The 24,930-nt window shown below is 44.4% G+C and overlaps 1 protein-coding gene across 1 annotated transcript in view; it reads left to right on the plus strand.

Annotated features, from left to right (window-relative positions):
• Window positions 1–24,930, plus strand: part of ADAMTS3 (ADAM metallopeptidase with thrombospondin type 1 motif 3) — a 135,793-nt gene that overhangs the window by 93,472 nt on the left and 17,391 nt on the right. The window contains exons 7-17 of the mRNA XM_073002096.2: window positions 2,714–2,870; window positions 4,356–4,461; window positions 5,345–5,488; window positions 7,783–7,915; window positions 9,930–10,043; window positions 10,706–10,851; window positions 12,920–13,095; window positions 14,649–14,782; window positions 15,676–15,799; window positions 19,225–19,305; window positions 21,793–21,956. Of these exons, the coding sequence (XP_072858197.2) occupies window positions 2,714–2,870; window positions 4,356–4,461; window positions 5,345–5,488; window positions 7,783–7,915; window positions 9,930–10,043; window positions 10,706–10,851; window positions 12,920–13,095; window positions 14,649–14,782; window positions 15,676–15,799; window positions 19,225–19,305; window positions 21,793–21,956 (1,479 nt within the window). The remainder of the gene's footprint in view (window positions 1–2,713; window positions 2,871–4,355; window positions 4,462–5,344; window positions 5,489–7,782; window positions 7,916–9,929; window positions 10,044–10,705; window positions 10,852–12,919; window positions 13,096–14,648; window positions 14,783–15,675; window positions 15,800–19,224; window positions 19,306–21,792; window positions 21,957–24,930) is intronic.

Here is a 24,930-nt window from a genome sequence, read left to right on the forward strand (position 1 = left end):
TTTTTTTTTTCTTTTGCCTCAGAACCAGCTTTCTATAGATTGCTGCTGTTCTTCAGCACTAACTTGCAACTGTTGCGAGTTAGAGTCTACCCCCCTCTGCTGGGCCTCTCAGCAGACAAGCTAGCTCACTGCTATTTCACAGTTTTGCCTCAGCTTTTTCCCGCCAAAACAGGCTGCCTCAGAGCACCCTAATCTAGTCTCCCCAGTTGGCACGTTCTTCCACTAGCGCACCTCCCCGTGAGGTACACCTAGAAGATTACCTACGCGCCTCAGATTGTCCCTGACTAGACCCCCCTTGCTCTGGGCACACTTGCCAAGGCTTTGCTGGACCGCTGGACAACTGGACCAGTCGTATCCCACACGCTGGACACCAATCAATGTGACAAACCCAGACCTACTGGGATCTGCCACACATTAACTAAGCTGCCACCAACCATTCCCTGTAAGAAGTCACACAGACCAGGGATGGATTTTCAACCAATAAAAGAATAAGGTTTATTTAAAACAACACACAGGCAAAATAAAATAATCAGGTGAATAAGATATAGTAACGTGGCTTAGTCTCAATCATACATACACACAGTTTGGTTCACACAGAACACCTTTCAATAAAGCACAGACCCTGAACCTATCAGTTCTGGCTATCCATACAGACACCTGAACCTATCAGGTTGGTACTGACTGACACACAGTAGTACCCTGTCTGGCACACAGACTCCCACACCAGCTTCTTCTCTCAGCTCTCCTCCAGCTTCTCCTCCAGCTTCTGACTTCTCCACACAGGCTTCACATATATATACAGTACAGCCCCTCCTCCTGATGTCCCGCCTTCCACTCCCCATAGGATGGAACTTTCCCTCCAACCCATGACAGACAGGTAACATCAGTGCTGTATGTAACACCCTCTAGTGAGCAGTTTTGATATTGCAAAAAGACAAAACAGGAAAGGAAAGCATGCTGCTTATATATTGCCCTTTGGTACTTAAAGCTTTCAATTGGGTAGCTTTCAATTTAATTATGCAGGCTGCCCATTGCCTCTTCCCCAGGGAGCTGGGTACTCAATTTACTGACCTCAGAAGGATGAAGGATTAATCAACCTTGAGCCAGCTACCAAAGCCTGCTGGGATTGAACTCAGATTGTGAGAAGAGTCTTGACTGCAGTACTGCAGTTTAACCACTGTTGCCATGAGGCTCTAAGGGTTATTCCCTTGCCACTTAGGATTAATAGGATAGTGGTATAAAACCTGAAGCAATCCTGTCAAAATATTTTGAACGTGCCTTATAATGCTATTTAAAAGTAACTTCCGTAACAAATAATACTGAAGTAACTTATAGAATGCACATCAATAGACCTAAAATGTAACTTTGCAGTAGTTACCCGAATTACTCATTACCCAAAGGTCATTTTATCTATTTACCACTAACTTATTTGTAATTAGTTTCCCACCAAAAAAAAAAAAAAAAAAAAAAAAAAAAAAAAAAAAAAACCCTCTGACTTTCTGCTTGATTTAAGGAAAATCAGGCTGGTACCTTGACTGAGATTGCTTCAGAACAATATAAAATAAAATTATATCCCCAATATAATCCAGTCTTTGAAGGCAGCAATGTTTGCTCTCTATAGATATCATAAAAATGGTCCATTTGCAAGGTTCCTCTTACACAGCATGATGGAGTTTGAAATATATTTACATATTGCTCCACAGCAGCTATTCATCCATACCATAATTACACTATTTAACAAAACAGGGGACGGTGTCATGGATGAAGGAAAGGACCACTTCATTGATATCCTCAAGTGCTCCTAAATATTTACTGCTTGAGCATTTGAACACCCAGCCTTTGTGTATATGTGGTATCTCTCTGGCCTTCCAGGCAGATGCTGGAGAGACCTTGTTGGTATTCATCATTCCCTTTAGATTTATCTTAGTGGATTGATCCTTTCCCCACCCCCAGCCATTTGAAATGTAAGCAAAACCCAGCTGTTGGATTGCAGTCATCCCAGTTGGGGAGCCCATCTCTCTTCCAGCCTGTTTGGCCTGCATGCATTTTCTCCTGCCCAGGAAAGGATCCCAAACTCATTAGATTGATAAAAGATATAAACATTGCAGATAATGGTTTCTGCAAAGCTTCTAATGGGCGGCACTATCAAGAAGACCCAAGTGGCTGGAGCCAAGTATGGAGGTGGGGGAGAGAGAGAGAGTCAGGAACGATTCCTGAGCGTTTTTCATTGGGTTTTGAGTCCCGTCTTTCCCTCACACAACTGAAAGCGAAGCTTATGGTCTGCATAAGGCTGCTGTTGAAAATGGCAGCTGTGTGTCCCCTTCTTGTTACTTTCTCACAACATCGAGAGTAAAGTCCACAAAGGAGAAGAAGCAATGATGCCATTATGTTACCACATTTTTGATCCATATCGTTGGCTACCATTGGCATAAGTGGTGAGGTAAGGTTATCAGGGTTCAGGAAGCCAGCTGAGGTATCCAGAGATAGATATACTTCTTGGTGTCTCCGGTTGAACAACACTGGATGAAGGGAAAGTTGGATTTAGCTCCTTACAATTTAATTGTTTTTTTCTTTATTTTCATATCTATGCCACCTTTCTCCTGATGAAAGGACCCAAGGTGGTTGACAAATTATTAAATTCCAGTTATTGCACGCAAGTGGAAAGAAGCGCGCCCTGTTTCTGATCTGGTTTACATGTTACATTGTCTCGTAGTCAATCAGCCTAATCGAAAGAGGAAATCCGTCAAGGAGCCTGGAGAACGTGTGTCGTTGGGCTTACCAGCAACAAAAAGCCGATCCCAGTCATTCGGAGCACCACGATCATGCCATATTTCTTACTAGACAAGATTTTGGGCCGGCGGGAATGCAAGGTAGTGTAATCAAGACATGATTGTGAGTAGTACACATCTGTGTGCACTAGCACACCTGTGCACACACACGCAGAGACACAAGAGTTTTTGTAAAATTCTGGTTCCTTAGTTCTGTTGTTCACCAGAACTGTGTATCAACTCATTTTCACTGGCCAAATGGAGTTCACCATAGTATGTACCTGCCTGTCATGCAGGTGTTAGAGAGGAGAATCCTGTGAGGGGAAAGAGAGGTGATAAACCCTACTCCAGTACTCACCAGATTTACTGTAGATTAGGCATCCTTCAGTCTCAAGAGACTGTGGTAGTGTGCTCTGAATAGAGGACTTGGAACAGCATCTAGTGTGGCTGAGAAGGCCAATTCGAGAGTGACCGTCCCTTCCACACTCAGCAGAATACAGATGGATTCAAACCCAGAGTTTGAGCTAGACTAAACTGATCTTGGTTTGTTCTTGCTTTTCATTCTTGCAAATATTTATCAGCTTCAAAAAGCAGTAAGGAAAACGAGAACTCATGAAGCCAAGGTTCACTAAGGGTCAGAGACAGCCAGACTGGTTCCCATCCTCAGAGATGATGTGGAAGAGAATAATATGTGTTTTTCTGCTGCCCAGGGAGATGGCTGACAAATGTTGTGAGGAAAGGAATGTACAGCATATCTTTTCCATACAAAGGTGGCAGGTTCCATGCCTCACATCTCTTGATACAATTGGGAAAGAGCCACCCCCAAACTGTGAGCTGTTGTCGTTTCATATGTGCCGTAATCATGTACAGTGGTGCCTCGCATAACGATGTTAATTGGTTCCATTAAAAACATCGTTATGTGAAAACATCGTTAAGCGAAACACCATTTCCCATAGGAATGCATTGAAAACCAGTTAATCCGTTCCAATAGGAGCCTATTCAATACATTTCAATGGTGAAAAAAAATCACCAAAAATTCAAAAAGACTCAGAAAGAAGCCAAATTACTTTAACGAAGGTTTTATTAGGTGCACTAACAACTCCAAGCATTTTAAACATTTTTAAACATTTTAGAATATTTTTAAAATAGCGAAAACAGGGCTGTCAAAAAAAAATGTTAAGCGAAACAGGGGACCTAAAACTGTCATCGTTAAGTGAAGCAAGGTCCCAAACATCGTTATGAGAAAATCCCCCATAGGAAACATTGTTAGGTGAGGCGGCAAAATTTCCAGCAAAGGCCATCGTTATGCGAATTCATTGTTGAGTGAGGCACTCGTTAAGCGAGGCACCACTGTACTTAGACCAATGTTATGACACAGTACAGGACAGCTTCCTGTGGCACAAAAGGAAATATGTGGAAATATATTCATTGCCCAGAAGAGAAATGAACATTTTCTTCTAGACCTAAGAATATTGTCAATAAATCTGGTCTTCGGCTGGGGTGGGGGAGGGGATGGCTTTGGGAGGGTAAAGAAATAATGTGACGTTTTGTTTTGCTCCAAAATCTCAAACTTGAACCCTTCAACAGGATATGCTCCAGTAACAGGCATGTGTCACCCCGTCCGGAGCTGTACTCTTAACCATGAAGATGGATTTTCTTCAGCTTTTGTGGTTGCCCACGAAACTGGCCACGTGTAAGTCTTGTTATGAAACAGAAGTCAGCCACTAGAAGTTCCTGGACAAAATCTGCCCCTTATGCATGTTATGTGCCCCTTCTCTTACGATCTCTAAGCAAGACACTTGTGATGAGGTACTTATTTCTATGACAAACCAAAGTTGCTTCTAAGCAGTTTGGGGACCTTGCTTCGTAGCCTTCTCCTCCCTTATAAAGTGACCTTCCTGAAGTTGTGTGGAGATGAGGCACCCCCCAAAAAAACGGCATGGGGAATTACTCATTTAGTACCACTGAACTCCAGCTTGTAACCCAATGGCAAATGGATAGATGGTCTCCATGGTAGTCATATAAGATAGGGCTACTGTGGTATAGACCTTTTGAAAGGAACATGACACCAGACATCTGAATCCCATCCCTCCTCAGTTGTCCATCCATCCATACTCATACTGAAAGCTAATTAGGGTTCCCCACTTTTAGGGGGGTTAATTCTCAAAAATCCTAATTCAAGGAGCATTAGGCTCCTTGACATAAGAAAACACCTAGAGAAAAATCCGCCTTGGAGTGCTCACCACCTCCTGAGGTCGTTGGTACCATTGTTGTACTTTTCTAACAGTTAAGAAGTTTTTCCTGTTATTCAGCCTAAATCTCGGTTCCTGTAACTTGAGCCCAGCATTATCTGTCCTGCACTCTCGGATGATGGAGAACAGATCCCTTCGTCTCTATGCCAATTTTTCAAGTATTTGAAAAGTGTTAGCTCCCCTCAGTCTTCTTCTCTCAAGGCTAAAGCATGCCCAGTTCTTTCAGTCTTTCCTCCTAGGGCCTGTTTTCCAATCCCCTGATCTTCCTTGTCACCCTCCTCTGAACTTGTTCCAGTTTATTGACATGTTGCTCTTTGATTTCAGATTAGGGATGGAACATGATGGGCAAGGCAACAGGTGTGGGGATGAAACAGCCATGGGGAGTGTCATGGCTCCATTGGTGCAAGCAGCTTTTCACCGATATCATTGGTCCCGCTGCAGTGGCCAGGAACTCAAAAGATACATACAGTAAGAGCTAAATTGTTCTTGATGGATGCTTTCATGAAAGGCGGGCAGGACTGCAGCTTGGTAATGCATTCTTTTTTAATCCTATTTTTACCGCAAAAACTGCTGGGGCTTCCCAAGGTCATTGCACTACCAGAGGCAAAGAACACGGGTGGCTTCTTGCTCCATTTTGATGTAGAAGAGCTGACTGGACTGTTGAACATCCCTTCAGCACTGGTGGTGGAGCAGCATGATCCGTTTCACCTAAAGGGACAGGGCTAATTTATAGGAAACAAAGCAGTAGGTCTCAAAGGACTCAGTATAAGCCAAAGTTTCTTGGGTCGTTATAAAATAATTAAGCCACCAATCCATGCTGTTGTTCATAAGGACATCTTTCTTTGGTGTCAGTTTTAGAAGGTATTGTAAGTCTTCACAGAATTGGTCAATTTCAGCCTCTTAGGTATCAGTGGTTGGTGCATAAACTTGGATTACTGTGATGTTCAAAGGTCTGCCTTGGATTCATATTGAAATCATTCTATCATATTGATTGTATCCCATTACAGCTTTTCCCACTCTTTTGTTGACTATGAGAGCTACTCCATTCCTTGTACAGGAATCTTGCCCACAATAGTAGATATGGTAATCATCTGAATTGAATTTGCCCATTCCTGTCCATTTTAATTCACTGACGCCCAGGATGTCAATGTTTATTCTTGCCATCTCCTGTTTGACCACCTCCAGCTTCCCAAGGTTCATAGATCTTACATTCCAGTTAGACATTTATACATAGCTTCAAATCAGAGACTGTATTTGGGGACAGGTTGTTGACCTGGCAATGCCCTTTAAGCCTCCTATTAATCAGTTCCCCTCCATTGATTTAATTGGGCCTATTCTAATTGCAACTTATTTGGGCATGGTGAGTCACAAGTAGAGTACGCCCATTTGAACCAATTGAATTTATGGAGGATTTGGCTCACTAAATTCCCATTGATTCAATAAGCCTCCTCTAGTGTAATTTACTATTGTAAATAATAGGGTTTGGGCCATTGCCAGGACATTCTTTCTCAATAATGCCATTTAGCCACCCTTTACACCTCTCGTTATTCTGCTGTATTTCAGCCAGGCGTGGCAGGCCAAAATAGGTGAGTGGCATTTCTGGCCACTGCCACGCAGTCTTCTTCTTGACCACCCTTCTGTCAGCATTATGGGGCTTATCAAAGAGCCGTAGGGTTTTTGATTGAAAGGAATAGCAGAATTGGAAGATTCCAAATGAACACATAGTCCAGCTTTTGCCTCACCATACAAACGTATTTGAAAAACACCCTGAGCTATGCAGATTGCAGTGTATTTCAAGGGAGAGACAGCCATGATTTATAGAACAAGAGCCTCCAATGTCTTTCCTTCCAGGATGCTGTTGAGTTTATCGACTGATTTTAGACCCACAAGCAAATTTATCAACTGTACAATTCAAGCCTTGCAGTAAAATTGATCAAGCCTCTAGTTCCCTCTAGTGTTGAATAGAATTCCTAGACAGATAGATAGAATGCAAGTAAGTTAAGAGACTGGTGGTAAATAAATGATGTCCTTATTAAGCTGGCCGTACATTTGAGTAAAGGCTAGATTGCTAACTGGGGCTGGTCACAGGGATCACATAACCCACCCCCTGTTAGAGCAACTTCACTGCTTGCCAGTCCATTTTTGGGCACAATCCAAAGTTCTGGTTCTTAACCTATAAAGTCTTAAATGGCTTGAGCCCAAGCTATCTCAAGGGCTGCTTCTCCCTTTATGAAATGGCTCAGGTGTTAAGATCATCAGGAGAGGCCTTTCCATCAGTCTTGCCACCTTCACAGGTACACACGGGAGAGGGCCTTCTCTGTTACTGCTCTCAGACTCTGGAACTCCCTCCCACTGGAAGCCGGGCTGGCTCAGTCTTTGCTGTCCTTCTGCAACCAGGCAAAGAACTTTCTCTTCAGGCAGTTTTCCTTGAGCGACTGGCTGCCTGGGGGAAGGTGTTTAAATGAAATGCTGTGCCTCGTTGCTTTGAATCTGGTTATAGTGTTGATTGTGTGCACCATTTTGAGTGTGGTGGTTGTTTGACCGTATTTAGTATTTGTATACTCCCCGTTGTTAGCTTTAAATGCTGTCTTTAAATGGTGTAAGCTGCCTTGTGTCCTTTTTAAAGGAGAAAGATGGGGGGGGGGAATATTTTAAACAAGCAAGCAAGCACGCAAACATTTGAATAACCATAAATCATTGGGAAGGGGACTTGAGACATAAACCCCGGTTACATCTCTGTTGTTTCTCTTTTGCCTCCTCAGCTCATACGACTGTCTTCTTGATGACCCCTTTGAGCACGACTGGCCCAGACTTCCCGAACTGCCAGGGATCAATTATTCCATGGACGAGCAGTGCCGCTTTGATTTTGGAGTTGGCTACAAAATGTGCACGGCGGTATGTCCAGAGCAGTTTCTAGAAAGTAAGGCTGGACCAGACTTTTGCACTGTTGAAAGTTCAGCCGTAGTTTGTGGAGGTTGATGGAAGGAGGGTCTGATTCACTGTATGAAACCTTAGAGCAAGCTTTCCCAATCTGATATGTTCCTGAAGGTTTATACTACGGGTTCCATCTGCCCCAGGTAGCACGGCCAACAATGAGGAATTGTGGGAGGAGAAGTCTGAAACATCTAAAGGGCAATAGGTAGGAGAAGGCTACCCAAAGTAGACCATAAAGCCATGGCAGATGAAGTATGGCAGGTCCATAGATGCTGTAGGGCAGTGGTCCCCAACCTTTGACATCCAGATGTTCTTGTACTACAAGTCCCAGAAGCCTTCACCATCACCTCTGCTGGCCAGGATTTCTGGGAGTTGAAGTCCAAGAACATCTGGAGGTCCAAGGTTGGGGACCACTGCTGTAGGGGACCTCTGAGATGAAACTGAGAACATGTATGAAGATACTGGGGTCCCATCTTAAGTTGAGTGAAGTTTTCAGAAGTGCAAGACTGTTAAAGAAAGGGGGGGCAAAAAACTCCCAAACAAACCCAATGAAGACTGAGCATGCTCAGCAGTAACCAAATAAATACAGAGTGCCAGTTATGAAAGACAAATGAGAAGCCCTGGTCATGATTGTGTGCAGTAGAATGGGCTAGAGCTGGCAATCTGGACCCCTGAATAGGAGCGCTCATGCTAGGAGAAGATGCTACACTGCAACATTTTGTTGGGCTTCCCAAAGGGTTCATGACTCAACGCCATGAATGAGAAGTTTCAGTGAGTCCAGGGGGCAGCGTTCTGTTCCTGGAATCCTCCACAAACCACAAAGCCTGCCAAAAATGCTCAGGATAGGGGTAGGGATGGAGCGGAACCAGAAGTGGGGGCAAGTCCATTTCCTATTATAAAACACAGGTTGTTTTCATTTTGTTTCGATATGAAATACTATAGGGAGGCTGTAACCTCCCTGGGAGGTTCTGGGAGCAGCCACTCATTGTTTCTTACTGGGGAAAACCACTCTTTGTTGGCAGGCCTGGAAGACTGATGAGCCAGGAAGAGCCAAAAGATAGCATGGGGTACTAGGACTACTTTTTGCACCCTTTTGGTCCAGGGTCTCAGGCAGAAAAGCACATTCCCCATGCCAATATCTGAGATCATAGAATCATGGAATAAGTGAGTTGGAAGAGGCCGATAAAGCCATCAGGTCCAACCTCCCTGCTCAATGCAGGACTTCAAATCAAAGCACATCTGACTGATAGTTGTCCAGCTGTCTCCAGCAGTGGAGCGCTCACCACCTTCCGAGGTCATTGGTTCCATTGTTGTACTGCTCTAACGGTTAAGATGTTTTTCCTGATATTTAGCCGAAATCTGGCTTCCTGTTGCTTGAGCCCATTATTATGGACATGCTTGGGTGCTCTACCTTGGGGTTTTATGCCTAGGAACTGTGGGATCTCACCATTAAGTATCGCTGTCTGTTCCTGGTTTTATGGCATGTGTGTCAGACAGTCTTCTACAGCTTTGTATTCTGTTATGTGTTGTATTGTGATTCCTATCATTCCTGACTTTATGTTGGGTGCGGATGATGGGAGCCGTAGACCTAAGCAGTTGTAGACAGCTGCTCTAAACCAACAAGATTTTATGCTGAAATTTGAGATATAAATTCTCTAAGTAAATGTGTGCATCACAAAAGCAAAGTTTGCTGCTTATCTATAGCACCCCATAGCATTTAAAGTACTATAGGGCAGTATATAATAAGGTATTCTCCCTCCCCCAATGGATATCCTGTCCATTATAGAAGGAATATTTGTATCCCCAGCAAGTGTCTTGGAAGAACCCTGTGCCAAAGGTATGCTAAGCAATTGTTTTCGAAATTGTTTCAAAATCAGGAGTGCAATGATTCTGTGCAATTGTTTTGATGTCTTCTTCTGCATGTTGAAATTGTTCATATTTAACATGTATGATCGTGGTGTCTCACTCTTCCCAGTTTCGGACTTTTGACCCCTGTAAACAATTGTGGTGCAGTCATCCAGACAACCCCTACTTTTGCAAGACAAAGAAGGGGCCTCCGCTTGACGGGACAGAGTGTGCTCCCGGTAAAGTGAGTACAGGTCATTCATGGTTCACCACACATTGCATGTCAAGGCACAGAGATACAAACAAGCTGTTAGGGCAGGCAGCCGCATCCCCCACTCAACCTCATTCTCGAAAAAGTTTGTGGCTTCCAATGGAAGAATTGTCTAAGAGGACAATACCCAAATAAAGGGGTCTAATGATTAGGTACAGTAGAACAGGCAGGAGTCTTTCCCCCTCTCCCGCTTTCTCAGCCTTTTCACTGGACTGAGCAGGGACTTCTGCTTGCAAAACATCTCCTGCTACTCAGTCTTGGTCCACCCAACTCCTAGATTGGCCCACGCTTCTGGAATGGTTGCCTTCTTGTGGGGAGAGCTGCATTCTCCTGGGAATTAGAGTTTGACTGATTTACTTGAGTCATCTACAGCTACTTATGAGCACCTAAGCAGGACCTTTACCAAGAGAATATACTCCACTTCTTCACAGGATATCATCCCATGAGGCTCCAGAGTGGCCCTAACCAGAGGGCGGCTGATGATTTGGAAGGGCGGCCTCTTTCTTGACAAACATCCCCCTCCAGAGCAGTTGACAAACTTGCCACATCCCTTGCTTGCAGCTTCGGTGTGAAGTGAATGACAGTTGATCCCAAGAAACTATTGTTAAGTTTTCTTTCCCCCCTTTTCTCCTCAGTGGTGCTACAAAGGTCACTGCATGTGGAAGAACACCAACCAGCTGAAACAAGATGGCAACTGGGGAGCGTGGACAAAATTCGGCTCCTGCTCCCGGACATGTGGGACGGGTGTGCGCTTCAGGACCAGACAGTGCAACAATCCCATGTAATTCGGGAGAATCTATCCTAGCGCGCATGCGGTATCAGGATTTGTATGAGAATGGGCTCTTTAAGTAATCTGTGTCTGTGTGTGTGTTCATCTTCATGGGGACATTTCCAAGAAGCATGTTTCACACGTAAAATCTGCATCCTTATTTGGTATCTTTCCTGTGGGGGGAAAGTAAATACAGTAGTGCCCTGCATAGCGATGTTAATCCGTTCCAGGATTAACGTCGCTATCCAGATTAATCGCTATGCGGGGGGGAACCCATAGGAACGCATTAAACTCCGTTTAATGCATTCCTATTGGGGGAAACTCACCGCTATGTGGGGAATCCTCCATCCAGCCGCCATTTTCGCCACCCGGTAAGCGAGGGCAGGGCGCGAAACCACTGCAGGCAGCCATTTTATTGACCCGGCGGCCATTTTGGAACCGCCGTCAGCTGTTTGTAAAACATCGCAATGCGAAGATCAGTAAGCGAACCGCTTACTGATCATTGCAATGCGATGTTTTCCCTATCTAAAACATTGCAATGCAATCGCATTAGCGATCACAAAAAACGCATCGCTATGCAGATTCATCGTTAAATGGTGCACTCATTAAGCGAGGCACCACTGTACTTGAAAGGTGTGTCTTCTTCCCCTGGGTCATTTTCAAGTTGGTGCTTATTAAGCACATTGGTCATAAGCCATTGTTCCCGAATACAATTTTCTGAAGAGTTCGAGCTACTTCGTCATGGCTGGGCTACGTAACATGAGACTCCCACCATTTTGTCGTAATTGATTTCATGCTGATGATCACAAAGTGAGCCATCAGATTTTTAATCCTATGTTACTGTTTTAAAAAAACAAAGTGTGCTGCGTATATACCCCCCCCCCATAGCACTTAAAGCACTCTCTGGGCAGTTTACAATTTTTAATTATGCAGGCTACGCATTGCCCCCACCTCCCAGTGAGCTAAGTACTCAATTTATGCATCTCGGAAGGATGGAAGGCTGAGTAAACCTCAAGTCAGCTACTTTAGATTGAACCTGGGTCATGAGCAGAGTTTTGGATGCAGTACTGCAGTTTAACCACAGTGCTATGAGGCTACCATCGGAGTCGGTGGTGGATAGCTCTCTGAGCTGGCGTACCTGACTGCACAGCTTGTAGGAGAATAGCTAGACTGTGCGGCCTTTGGCAAGCCACGTGGTTCCACAGCAGCCTTAAAAGAAGGGAATGGTAAACCACCTCTGAGTCAGCTGTACCTAGGAAACCCCAGAAAGGGTTGCCATAAGTCCACTTGAGGACAAGGAATTATCATATACAGTAATATTAAAAGAGAGGCTTAGTTCATGGAAAATTCTCACATTTCAATTTCACCCTTCTTCTGACCCTCCCCACCATCCTCTCATTCATCTTCTGCCAGTGTTCACAGATAATGGCATTCAGTTATGCTTGCCATCAAATTCTAATGTCCTCTACATTTAGTATGGCGTATATGCAACACTGTCTTCTTTGCTCCATCTGCCATGCTTGATGAGAGATTTAGAGATCCTAAAACTCAGTATGTGAAGCTGGTAAAGAGGTCATAAAACTTTACGAACGGTCATAAAGCAGAGGCATTGGAAATTGGGTGTCTCCTGTCCCATAAACAGAGGAAGCTCAATGCTGTTGTCCGTTACAATTAGCAGCTGCTAACGTCAGAAAATACATGATCTCCACTACTTGTCTGCTTGATTGAGAGATGCTGAATATTGAACCTAGAGCTTTTTGCACATGGAGCATGAGTTCTGCCACAGAGTGGCAGTCCTTTCTTGCAACTATGGCTGAGCAATGGAGAGGAAAGAGGGTCCAGATGTTTATAAATGGAGGGACACGTATGGCTGTCCTGAAGTTAGAGGACTACAACTCCCATCCTTTCTGAGCAGCTGCCAAAGTGAAGCCATTGCCACATCTTTTTCGGTGGGACGTTGCTTCTCGACCCCCTGCTTGATAGACAAAGCATCAAGATGGGTCAATGGAATTTGTTGCCCCGAGGGGGTCTCTCACACATTCTTGATCTGTCCTGTTTTCTAACCTTTTGTCGCCCAAAGGCCAGTTAATGGAGGCCAAGATTGTCCTGGCGTCAATTTCGAATACCAGCTCTGCAACATGGAAGAGTGTCCAAAACTTTACGAGGACTTCCGAGCCCAGCAGTGTCAACAGCGCAACTCGCATTTTGAGTATCAAAACAGCAAGCACCACTGGCTGCCATACGAGCATCCAGATGGTAAGCAATGATGCTGATTTGCACCGTTCCCTGTTCTTCAAGAGCATTGATGCAAACATGACAAAGCAGTGGGAGTTGAAAAGACTGAGCCACCTCCTGGGGGGGGGGGGGAGGAAGATCATTTTCTCCCTAACAAGCCTTTACGTTTCTCTAGGGGAACCATTAAGAAGTCTACTTCTAAATTCTATGGTTGCCTCTTCATCTCCTAAATGGCAATAATAATAATAATGCAATTTAATAGTCAATTGAACAGAAATAAGGGGATAAATTCTACTAGATCATTTTAGGGACTTTCTGATCTATCAGCTTGAAAAGCCTTCTCATACAAAGAACAATGACTGAAGAAGAAAGGGATTGATCTAAAAACATGTTCTCGGGGCAGATTTTTATGTCTCTTTCGATATCTTGGATCATATAGGAAGGAGAGGCGGGAAGAAGAGGGAGAAGGAAAGATGGGGTGGGGTTAGTATTATCTCACCCTGAACTCATATAGTCTTTGGGGAACCAAGCAGGAGTGGCTCTTGTTATTCCTCGGATGGGAAGCCATCAAGTCATGCCAAGGGTCTTCAGCTTGAACTAGGAGGGGACATTTGCCTCAAGCCATGGAGAGCCACTGCTGCCAGTCAGCGTTGAGAATATTGGACTCGATAGACCAGTGGTCTGACTCAAACTAAGACTATTTCCTATTCCCAGGTGATAGGTTTGCATATGGCTGCACCCCATCATTTCAAGCAAATGCTCCTAGACCTTCAAACAAGTCAATTGTGCATTCTGTAGATCAATGTGGGGTACAACTGAACAATCAGGAGTAGAGATGGGCACAAACCGCCAGGTCAGCCGTTTCTGCCGATTTGTTTTGTGGCCAGACAGGTGTTTGGCACTTCCAAGCCCTGCCTCCTCTGGCAGGGATCTCCTCAGAGGCAGCGGCCTGGCTTCCTTGCCCCACCTCCTCTGGCACTGCCTCTGAGTGGGCGGCTGCCTGAGGAGGTGGGGCTTTGAAGCACCGGAAACCTGTTCGAAACAAATCAGCATTAACGACCGAAAAAGTGGTTGATGCCCATCTCTGATCAGGAGGCTCCTGTACAAGCAAGCTCCAGTAAACCTTAGTCCTGACTTTGGGAATAACACATTGAATTCCATGTGCTAATGTTACATTCATTATTGTGTGAAAAGAGAGTAACACATCTAAAAAAAAATTAAGAAAAGAACATTTTGGTGTTAGTGAGCTAACCGCAAAGTAGGTGGAACTCCCAGAATGAGGGATTATGATGTTTGTAGCCCCGAACATCGAAAACTCCAATCTCTACCTCCCACGCAGGACTGTGGACAGTTTTTCATCAGGGTAATGCGTGTGATACAGTCTGAATATTGCAGAATGCTAACTCTAAATTTGAAGTATTGTTCCATCACTCTACCTCTAATTATTTTAAGGTTTCTGATTGGTGGTTAAAAAATGAAAGTTTAATGCTTTCATAGCTTTTCCCATGTAAGAACGGTTTCAAACTTCAGTTGCATCCACGTGTACCTTTTGACTTAATTTCTCTACTCTGTAGCCACCAAAAGGTGCCAGCTGTACTGCCAGTCCAGAGAGACAGGAGATGTTGCTTACATGAAGCAGCTGGCCCACGATGGAACCCGCTGTTCATACAAAGACCCGTTCAGCATCTGTGTGCGAGGAGAGTGTGTGGTGAGTCCTAGAAGTTTTCAGATACATTGGGCAGCATATCCATCTGCCATGGATGCTTTTGGGTTGACCTCGGTCAAGGGTTCTAGATGACATAACTTTTTGCATGGACAAGGCCCCACAGTCTCAGAATTAGAAAAGCTCCTACCAATCAATACAGTGGTGCCTCGCTTAATGACGTTAATTCATTCCAGCGAAATTGCTGTAGAGCAAAAACGTCGTAAAGCGAAAATAAAAAACCCATTGAAACACATTAAAACCTGGTTAGTGCATTCCAATGGGCTAAAAACTCACCGTCCAGTGAAGATCCTCCATACAGTGGCCATTTTCGGTGCCTGTATAGCGAGGAATCTGTCCCTAAGCACAGCAGGGAGCCATTTTCAGCACCCGACGGCCATTTTGAAAACCCAACGATCAGCTGTTTTGATCGTCGTAATGCGAAGAATCGGTTCCCGAAGCAGGGAACCGATCTTCGCAAAGCGAAAAAAAAACATTGAAAACATCGTTGTGAAGCAGATTCGTCGTAATGCGTTGTAATCGTTAAGTGGGGCACAACTGTATTGACAATTCTAACCTAGATGGATCATGATCTGATGCATTACAAGGAAGAGTCGGACAGTCCTAGGATCGTACATGGGGAAACAGCCATAACATATGGCAAGAGGGGGTTCCTTGACAACAGAAGGGTCCCTACACTCATGGCTATTTCTCTCTTTCTTTGCTAGAGAGCTGATCTGAACACAAGACCTGATAAATATTAGGGCATGGCTGAAACTCACCTCCGATGGTGGTCCCATTTATCTGTCATTTTCCCAGATTGACGTGCCTTCAAGCTGCTCTGTAACAGTTCTGAACCTCTCCGTTCTGCTGATGACGGTTTGAATTTCTTTCCGCAGAAAGTCGGCTGTGACAAGGAGATTGGATCTAACAAAGCGGAAGACAAGTGTGGCGTATGCGGGGGAGATAACTCTCATTGTCGGACAGTAAAAGGGACCTTCACCCGAACCCCCAAGAAGCCTGGTAAGAATAGTTCCATCTCTAAGAATTCCAAATTGCCGTCTGCTTCAGTGCTGCATTTGTAGTAATGGGGTGTGTGTGTGAGGGAACGTCTTAGGTATGTAAGGCCTGCACTGAGATGCTCTGAGGGGGAGCATGGCAAACCACAGGCCATGCTTTGCCCACCCCACATTCCTGCATCTGTTGATGCCGCAGAGTTTGTTTCCTATTAAACATGTCCCTTGAAGGCCAAGTAGAGTTAAACAAGCTCTGTTCCTTGAACCACAGGGGGCCATCGGTGGCCATTTTGCTTTGGGCACCAAACATTCTTCTACAATGCCAGCAGTTCATACAGTTCACCAGGAACATTTCCAACACAGTTTTGCATCTCAAATTAAGATTCTAAAGGAATGGCAGAAGTGCAATAATCCTTTTTTGATCTCCTTTCACATATGGGGAGAGCTGCCATCGGAGATACTTCTGGTGTGGACGCAAGGAGCCCCTGGCTCTTGAGAAGTGTTGACCGACAACTCCTATAGTCCCTAGCCATTGTCCCAGACGAGTGGGGCCGATGGGCATTGTAGGTCGGAAAATCTGGAGGGTCAGACTTCATCTTTGCTCTTCTAGGCTGGTTCCAAGAGTAATAATTTCTGCTTAGCTGTGCTTTTTTATTCCTGTAAGGCAACTTTTGGTCCCCAGATGTTCTTGGACTACAACTCCCAGAAATCCTGGCCAGGACAGCTAATAGTGAAGACTTTGGGGAATTATAGTCTAAGCACATCTGGGGGCAGGGTTATCTGCTTAGTTCAAAGCAGAAAAGATAAAAGATAGGTTTAAATTACCGTATTTTTCGCTCCATAAGACGCACCAATTTTTAGGAGAAGAAAACGGGAAAATATAATCTGTTTTCTTCGCTCCATAAGACGCACAAACTTTCCACCCCCCTGTTTTGTGGGGGAAAAGTGCGTCTTATGGTGCGAAAAATACGGTAATGTGAGCTGATTCTCCTAGTTTCTACACAGCCCTGTGGTCCCAATCGTAACCCATACTGAACTTCGCACTCGAGAGTATATGATCATTTGAAGTCAACTGGAAATGGACTTTCCCAGTTGATTGGCACACATCTGAACTGGTCTTGTGAATAGTTGACTGCACAACCTAGTAGGACAGTTCAAGGCAGCTCGGAGTTCAAGGCAGCTGTTGAATCCTTTCCCGTCTGTGGCTGAACAGAGACAGATGTACGGGGGAAATGTTGGACTCAACCCAGTGGCCATTCTCAGCAAGACCAGACCCATTAAATCAATTGATGAGAGGTGATTCAATGAGTCCGTTATGGTTGGGGCTAGTGGAATAGGGGGGAAAGGGGGGGCAGAGAAAGGGAGGATGAGCCATATGGCTGGGGCTAGCCATTGGATTCCAGACACAGAGACTAGGGAAGTTCCTTTTTGGACTACAGTATCCAGAATCCTTCAGAGTCCTTAGCCAGTGGCCATCCTGGTTGGGAGATTCTGAGAGTTGTAGGAAAACAATAAAAAAAAAACCAGACATTTTCAAATTCAAGGAAAACATTTTCTCCGTGATGTTTGGAGGAGAGAAGTATTGAGTATTCTATTCCACAATGATGTGTCACTTGTGTTATGTACTTCTTTATTTAGCCTTGGTATTTCCAAAGCAAAGTCTAACCAGCCTCTTCCAACAGGGAAACAATTAAGCAAGAGGTGCCAAAATGAACTGAAGTTTCTGGAAAATGAAATCTGCAAGTATCTAACTGGTTTTTTCATAGTCTTAACTTTCATTGACTATTATTTTGAAAGAACTATTGCTATATGTACAAAAAAAAGGATTTTTATTTTAAAAAAACTAAGTGGTATGCTTGATAGAATGGACACAGATAACATAGTCAATGAAACTCAAGACTTTTGTTAGTTGTCACTAACAACTACAAAAATTCTGTTTAAGGGAAGACGAGAGGTGCATTCATCCTGCCCAAAGGAGCTCGTGATGTGTCTGTTTCTGAAACCAGCGAATCTAAAAATATGCTTGGTAAGTTTTGCCCCATTGCAGAAAGTTGGCATCCATGGCTACCATTGAACCGGTCTTTATTCTTTTCTCTCTTTTTTTTCCCACTTCACTTCTCAATACCGGCCAGTCACTTCCAGACATTGCTGAAATAGGCAAACTTTCTATGTTTCCTATTAGGGCTTCCTGATCTGTACAACAATGAGAACCTTCTGACTGTTAAGTCAGTGGTGCCTCGCTTAATGACGATAATCCGTTCCAGGAAAATCGCTGTTAAGTGAAAACATCGTACAGCGAAAATAAAAACCCCATTGAAACACATTGAAACCCGTTCAGTATGTTCCAATGAGGTAAAAACTCACCGTCCAGCGAAGATCCTCCATACGGCAGCCATTTTCACTGCCTGTATAGCTAGGAATCTGTCCCTAAACACAGCGGGGAGCCATTTTAATTACCCGACTGCCATTTTGAAACTGCCGATCAGCTGTTCTAAAAACATCGTTTTGCGAAGAATCGGTTCCCGAAGCAGGGAAACAATCATCACAAAGTGAAATTCCCCCATTTTGACCATCATTTTGTGATCTCAATTGTGACCGCAAAAAGATTGTCATAAAGTGGATTTGTCGTAATGCGGGGCAATCGATAAGCAAGGCACCACTGTATTTGATTAAGTCTGTGGTTAAACAGTCTACCCGAGATTCTGTTGAGCTGCTGTTAGCCATTCTTGCTCTTTTTCAGGTTGCCTCCAGTCATTGGGACCCAAGAGATAACTCTTTGTATTAAGAATCATGTACCATCAAGTAGATTCTGATTTACGGCGACCTTTTTCAGGGTTGTCTGGGTAGAGTATGTACAGAACTGGCTTGTCATTCCCTTCTTCTGGGGGCATCCTCGGAGTGTGCAGCTTGCCCAAAGCCACACAGACTGGCTCTTCCGGGAAGCACAGCGGGGAACTGAACTCCCAACCTCTGGATCCTCAACCAGATGCTTTGAGTGGTCCAGCCAGCACAACTCCTCTTAAGTAATGCGTATACGCCACGCTGCAGATTTAAGGATCCAGTTTCTGTAATCAGGAGGAGCTGACGCCCCAACCCCCAGCTTCCTGTTTTCCATATCCCAAAACCTAGGAAACATAGATGCTTTGTCTCAGTTGTCTGGATTGCTATGGTCTCTACAGAACATAACAAAGTAAGTGGTTTGCAATCACGGTTCGCTTGCTCTCCCCTCCTCCCCAGATGGAGAATGTGAGGCAACCTAATCGCCAGTGCTGCAAACATGTCTCTCTTTAAGGTTCATGGGTCCCATGGATGCACCTTCTCTGCAAGAGGGGCTACCTCTTCTTGCTGCTTGCTAACCCTTGCAATGGTTTTTTTTTCCTTTTCTTCTCTTCTCTGCTTCCTCCCAAAAAACTCTTGCGGCGCATGCCAAAGGCTACCTTAAGATGTTTGACATCCCACCGGGTGCTAGACATGTGGCTGTCCAAGAAGACGAGGCTTCCCCTCACATTCTTGGTAAGTGCTTCTTTGCTTGTGTTTGGCCATTGCGTCCAGAGCCCCAATGCCAAACTCTGACCCCGCTTTCCAGAAGATGCTCCAGAGCAGGGCCTGTGCTAGCTTGCAAGGGGTGGGATTGCCTCTTGGGTCCGGTGACAGACCAATTCGCTTCTCATCTTTGGAAATTAATTAATTAATTAATTTTCCAAAGATGAGAAGCGAATTGGTCCGTCACTGGACCAATTTAATTAATTAAATTAACTAATTAAATTTATACCCCACCTATCTGGTCATTGTGACCACTCTAGGCGGCATTTGTAATCCACCTTTGTTCTCGATGGTTTTCTCCTTACATTTGGTTCAGCTTATATACAAGCTGTCAAGAGGTCTCCTGTCTACACACAATGCACACACAAACCTTCTTCACCACAGCTCCTGCATCATGTCTCTTCTGAAGTATTGATTTCTTAATTTTGGGTTGGAAAAGGGGGGGTGTCTTATACATGGGGCATCTTATACAGTGGTGCCTTGACTTACGAACAATTTGACTTACGAACAGCTCCGGCTGCAAAATTTCATTTTGACTTGCAGCCGGACCAAAAAAGGCAGGGGAAAGGGGCAGGAAATTCAAAAAAAAAAAAAAAAAAACCTAATCATTGGTGGCGAAGAGGCTCCTTCTTTGTAGCTCTTTCACCCCAATGGTTAGGGAAAGGGAGGCTCAGCCTTTTTTAAAAGAAAAAAAGCAGTACCTTACCGGTCTGAAGCCTCCCAGGGCTTCCCTGCCGCCACAGGAGGCCTCTCAGGGGCAGAGAAAGGGGGTGGGATAAGCCGGGGGGGGGGCTCTGCCGCCTTTCTCCACCACCGAAAGGGCCCTCCGGCCTTTCTCAGATGGCGCACAACTTCTCCACCACCGTCGGAGGGCCCCCCCCCCCCGGGCTTCCCCCGCTGCCTTAAAGAAGTGGCAGACCTGCTGAGAAAGGCCGGAGGGCCCTTTCGGTGTCAGAGAAAGGCGGCAGGGGACCCCCCCCAAGAGGCCTCCGGCAGTGGTGGGGAAGCCCTTGGAGGCCTCTGATGGTGCTAATCGCGGCAGCGGGAAACCCCTGGGAGGCTTCGGACCGGTAAGGTGCTGCTTTTTTTCTTTTAAAAAAGTTGTGCTCTGGGGGGGCTTGGAGGGTATGCTTGAGCTGGGGGGGTACATTTCTGTGTTGTTTCGGGTTTTTTTGGTGCGGGTTTTTTTTTTCAGTCCCAGTGTAGGACTTGCTCCAATGCTTATTTTTGGATTTTTTTTAAATTTTATTTATTTATTTATTTATTTATTTATTTATTTATTTATTTATTTATTTATTTATTTATTTTTGCGGTCCCAGCGTGGGACTTGCAGTGTTTTATATTCATTTATTGGTATTTTTTCCCCCTTTGGCCAGAATGGATTAATCAGTTTTCAGTGCATTCCTATGGGAAATGGTCCTTTGACTTACGAACGTTTTGACTTACGGCCACCATTCCAATACAGATTAAGTTCATAAGTCAAGGCACCGCTGTATATGGAACAATACATTTCTAAATATGAAGTTACCAGAACTGGCCACTAGAGGGAGCCAGAGACCATGCTATGTAGAGTGTTGTCTATATTCCGCGTTTTCCAGCATCCGCGGCGTGTATGTGTGGGGGAAACCAATCCTCCATGTATACATGTGTCCTGTTGTAATACACAAGGTAAGAATAAGATGGTATACATTTAGACCAAGATGAATACACAAGAGAATCATTTTTGTGTCGTTTCGAGAGATGATAAACGAGGACTATCTTCCCCTGAACTGATTTATTCTCTTGACATTTTTTATTCTCCTTTTTTCTCTGGGCCTGCTTTATCAAAAAGGAACCTCTCCTAGCTTAAGGAAAAAGAGAAAGACTTCCTTTAAAACAAACCTACAAGCAGACAAACACTTGTAATGTGATCTTCCCTCCTAATAGCTTCCAAGAACACAATTCTCTTTGTTTGGAACAACAGCTAATTTCCGCCAGCCATGGGATTGTTTGGGAGCAGGGTCCGAAGGTGGTTGGGTGGGAGTTACAGTACTGACATAGAACAATCATTGGGACAATGTGTCAGAAGCACTTAAAACACTTACAATGCTCTGCGGAAGGGCTGATCATATCCTGTTATTAAACACCTTAGATCTCTTCACACAGAAAACGGAAGTTTCCTCTGGCTTCTTATTGCATGTGCCTTTTTGACCCCTTTTCTCTGAGATGTATTCATCTTCCTCTCTCAATAGAGATGCTTGGCTTGACCCAAAATAGATCCATATCAGTTTTGCAGAGGGCTGAAATGAAATGTCTTGAAGTAAGACAGGAAGGGGGATTGATTGGGTCTCGATGAGCAAAGCAGAACCTAGGAATCATGGACTGGAAAAGATACACTGACAACACATTTCGTGTTGCCCTTGAGAAGGCAAATCCTTGGTTTCCATAATTGATTACAATTAGTTTCCCTCTTTCTAGCCATTAAGAACCAGGCAACGGGGCATTATATTCTCAACGGCAAAGGAGAAGGTTCCAGCTCTCGTTCATTCATTGATCTTGGCATAGAATGGGAGTATCACATCGAAGATGACATAGAAACCCTTCAGACTGATGGCCCATTGCATGATGCCATTGTTGTGTTGGTAAGTCATCCTGTGTGGATTCTTTCTTCATGTATGACACATGGGGTGTTTGCTCACAAAACTATTGAGGAGATACTTATGTCGCTGCGTTAGAATCATTCTAACGTGGGGCTACCTTTGAGGCTGATACAGAAACTTCAGATGGTGCAGAATGCAGCAGCCAGACTCCTCACCAGAGGGAGAAAATATCATCATATCTCCCCCATCCTGGCTAGACTGCACTGGCTGCCCATTCGTTTCCGTATCGACTTCAAAGTTTTAATGCTCACTTATAAGGCCCTAAACGGTTTGGGACCTCGATACTTGGCGGAACGCCTTCTCCCACCAAGTTCTACCCGGACCACCCGCGCGAGCCAGGAGGTGAGGCTGAGGAGCCTGATGCCGAGAGAGGCCCGGAGGGAGAAGACACGAAACCGGGCCTTCTCGGCGGTGGCTCCTCGCCTTTGGAACAATCTCCCTCCTGAGATTCGCGCGGCCCCTTCACTGGGTACATTCAAAACTCAATTAAAAACATGGCTTTATGTCAAGGCCTTCCCTCCTGCCAGCTTCTAAGCTAATCTAAATTATTTCTTTCTTCCTTTCCTATTTATTATTTATGATTACTATGTTCTGTTATTGATATTTTGTACTTATGTTATTATAATTCTATACTTTTGTGTTAGCCGCTCAGAGTGGTACCGACTTACCAGATGGGCGGGATATAAATCAAATAAATAAATAAATAAATTCTCTCCCTTCCAAGCTGAAGCAAAATCACCTGCCAGGCACATATGACAGCCCTATCTGTGTTCCTTGCTGGGAATGTGAGCACATGGTAGGCAACAGTACATAAGTTTGACTTACGTCATTGTCTTTGGTGATTCCTTAATTTCAGACAGTTCACCTGCCAAAGTTATGCTGGTTCCATTACACTGACATAAAATTCCAGTCTCCCCCCTCCCTTGATTTATTATCTGCTGGTTGGTTGGTTGGTTGGTTGGTTGGTCGGTCGGTCGGTCATCATTATCATTCTTTATTACGGTCTCAGACCAGCAAGATTATAAAAAAACAGAACATAACAGAAAACTCCTATGTGGAGTATATGAATCCTTCTTTCAAGGTGTTTGCAACATTTTCTCTCTAGTTCTCATAGCAATCAATAAAAATGTAGACATCCTGTCAGTAATATAAGTGGACACACCCTCTAAACAGGACAGTAACAAATCTGTAGGGCTACCGTGCGGAGAGACACCTATTAGTGGAGAGATCAACTTCTTCCTGCAATCATCATGCATTCTGCAGTGAAAAATAACATGTTCAATTTCTCCATTTCCACAAGAACAAGTTTGGTCATTAAAACAGAATTTCCCTAAGTTGCCCATCTGATATAGCTTATTTGCTCATTTATTGGATTTTTAAACCCACCCATCTGACCAGTGGTCGTTCTGGCCAGTGTATAACCCTAAGACAACAGTAAACGTACAATTTGATTTTAAGCAACAAATAAAAATGAATTTAAGTGTAAAATCATTTTGTGACTGCATATGTTAAGCCTAGGCTCAAGCAGAGCTGTTAGGAATGGCATGATTTGGAAAGTCTGCCACAATTTAAAAAAAAAGTTTTAGAGACTTCTTAAAAATCTCCAAAGAAGGGGTCAGATGAATCTTGGGTGGCAGTTCATTCCAGATCATAGGAGCCACCATTGAGAAGGCCGTGGTCCTTGTTTTCTCCTTCTGGGCCTCCCTCAGGGTCATCATCCTGAGCCACCTGGCCTGAGATGCATGGGTTGAGCAAGCAGCTTCCCCCTGGAAGAAGGGGAGTTCTGTCCTGTACTGGGGTCCCAAACCATTTGGCCTAATAACACCAAGGAGCTGATTACCAAGGGATTCTACTTTTTGTTGTTGTTTAGTCGTTTAGTCGTGTCCGACTCTTTGTGACCCCATGGACCAGAGCACACCAGGACCTCCTGTCTTCCACTGCCTCTTGGAGATGGGTCAAATTCATGTTGGTCGCTTCAATGACACTGTCCATCCATCTCATCCTCTGTCATCCCCTTCTCCTCTTGCCTTCACACTTTCCCAACATCAAGGTCTTTTCCAGGGAGTCTTCTCTCCTCATGAGATGGCCAAAGTATTGGAGCCTCAGCTTCAGGATGTGTCCTTCCAGTGAGCACTCAGGGTTGATTTCCTTCAGAATGGATAGGTTTGTTTTTGCAGTCCAAGGGACTCTCAAGAGTCTCCTCCAGCACCACATTATTCTATGTAATAATGGATAAACTGCCACCATCCCAGGTCCTCACCACTTGAAAAGTCTGACGCTGTCAGAGAAAGTTCCAGCATGGCCGTAAAGCAAGGGAAATACACATTAGTTCTTCCCTGAAATGCATGAGCTACACAATAGTATCAATAAAACCTTTCCCAACAGCATCACACTTTCATTCTCCTTTTTTCTACATTTAATATATCCCCTTTCTTGTGTCTGCCTTTCCCTTTAAAATATGACACGCGACCATGCTCTGTTGTCATTCTTCGCCGTTCCTATTTTTCTGCCTCGATTGTATTTGAGTGTTTTGCCGCAGGAGCAATGAAGGGATCAAGAGGCTCTGAGTTGACATCCACTCATCTCTGGATCCTGAAGGGCAGCTATGTGACCTTACCCCAAATTTTTCATATATTTCTATGATGTCATTAGTAGAACTAGCTAGTAGGAGGAGCCAGAGACAATGCTATGCATAGCATTCACTATTAAAATAGAGTTCACTATATTCTGCTTGGCACCAGTCCCCCACAGATACATAACTCCTACTGGATTAAAACACCCTCTTGTGGCAAAAAAAATGTGTTTTAAAATAACTTTTTGGAGCTATGGGAGCCCCAAAGGGTAATGGGATCCCCCTCAAAATGTCCCCACGATTCCTGGCAGGGCTGATTTCCCCCCCCCAAGAAAATTTAAATTTTGGGGTATGTCTGTGGATGCTATGGGGGCCCAAGAGCGT

The sequence above is a fragment of the Pogona vitticeps genome, chromosome 5 (assembly GCF_051106095.1).
Source record: "Pogona vitticeps strain Pit_001003342236 chromosome 5, PviZW2.1, whole genome shotgun sequence".
NCBI lineage: Eukaryota > Metazoa > Chordata > Lepidosauria > Squamata > Agamidae > Pogona > Pogona vitticeps.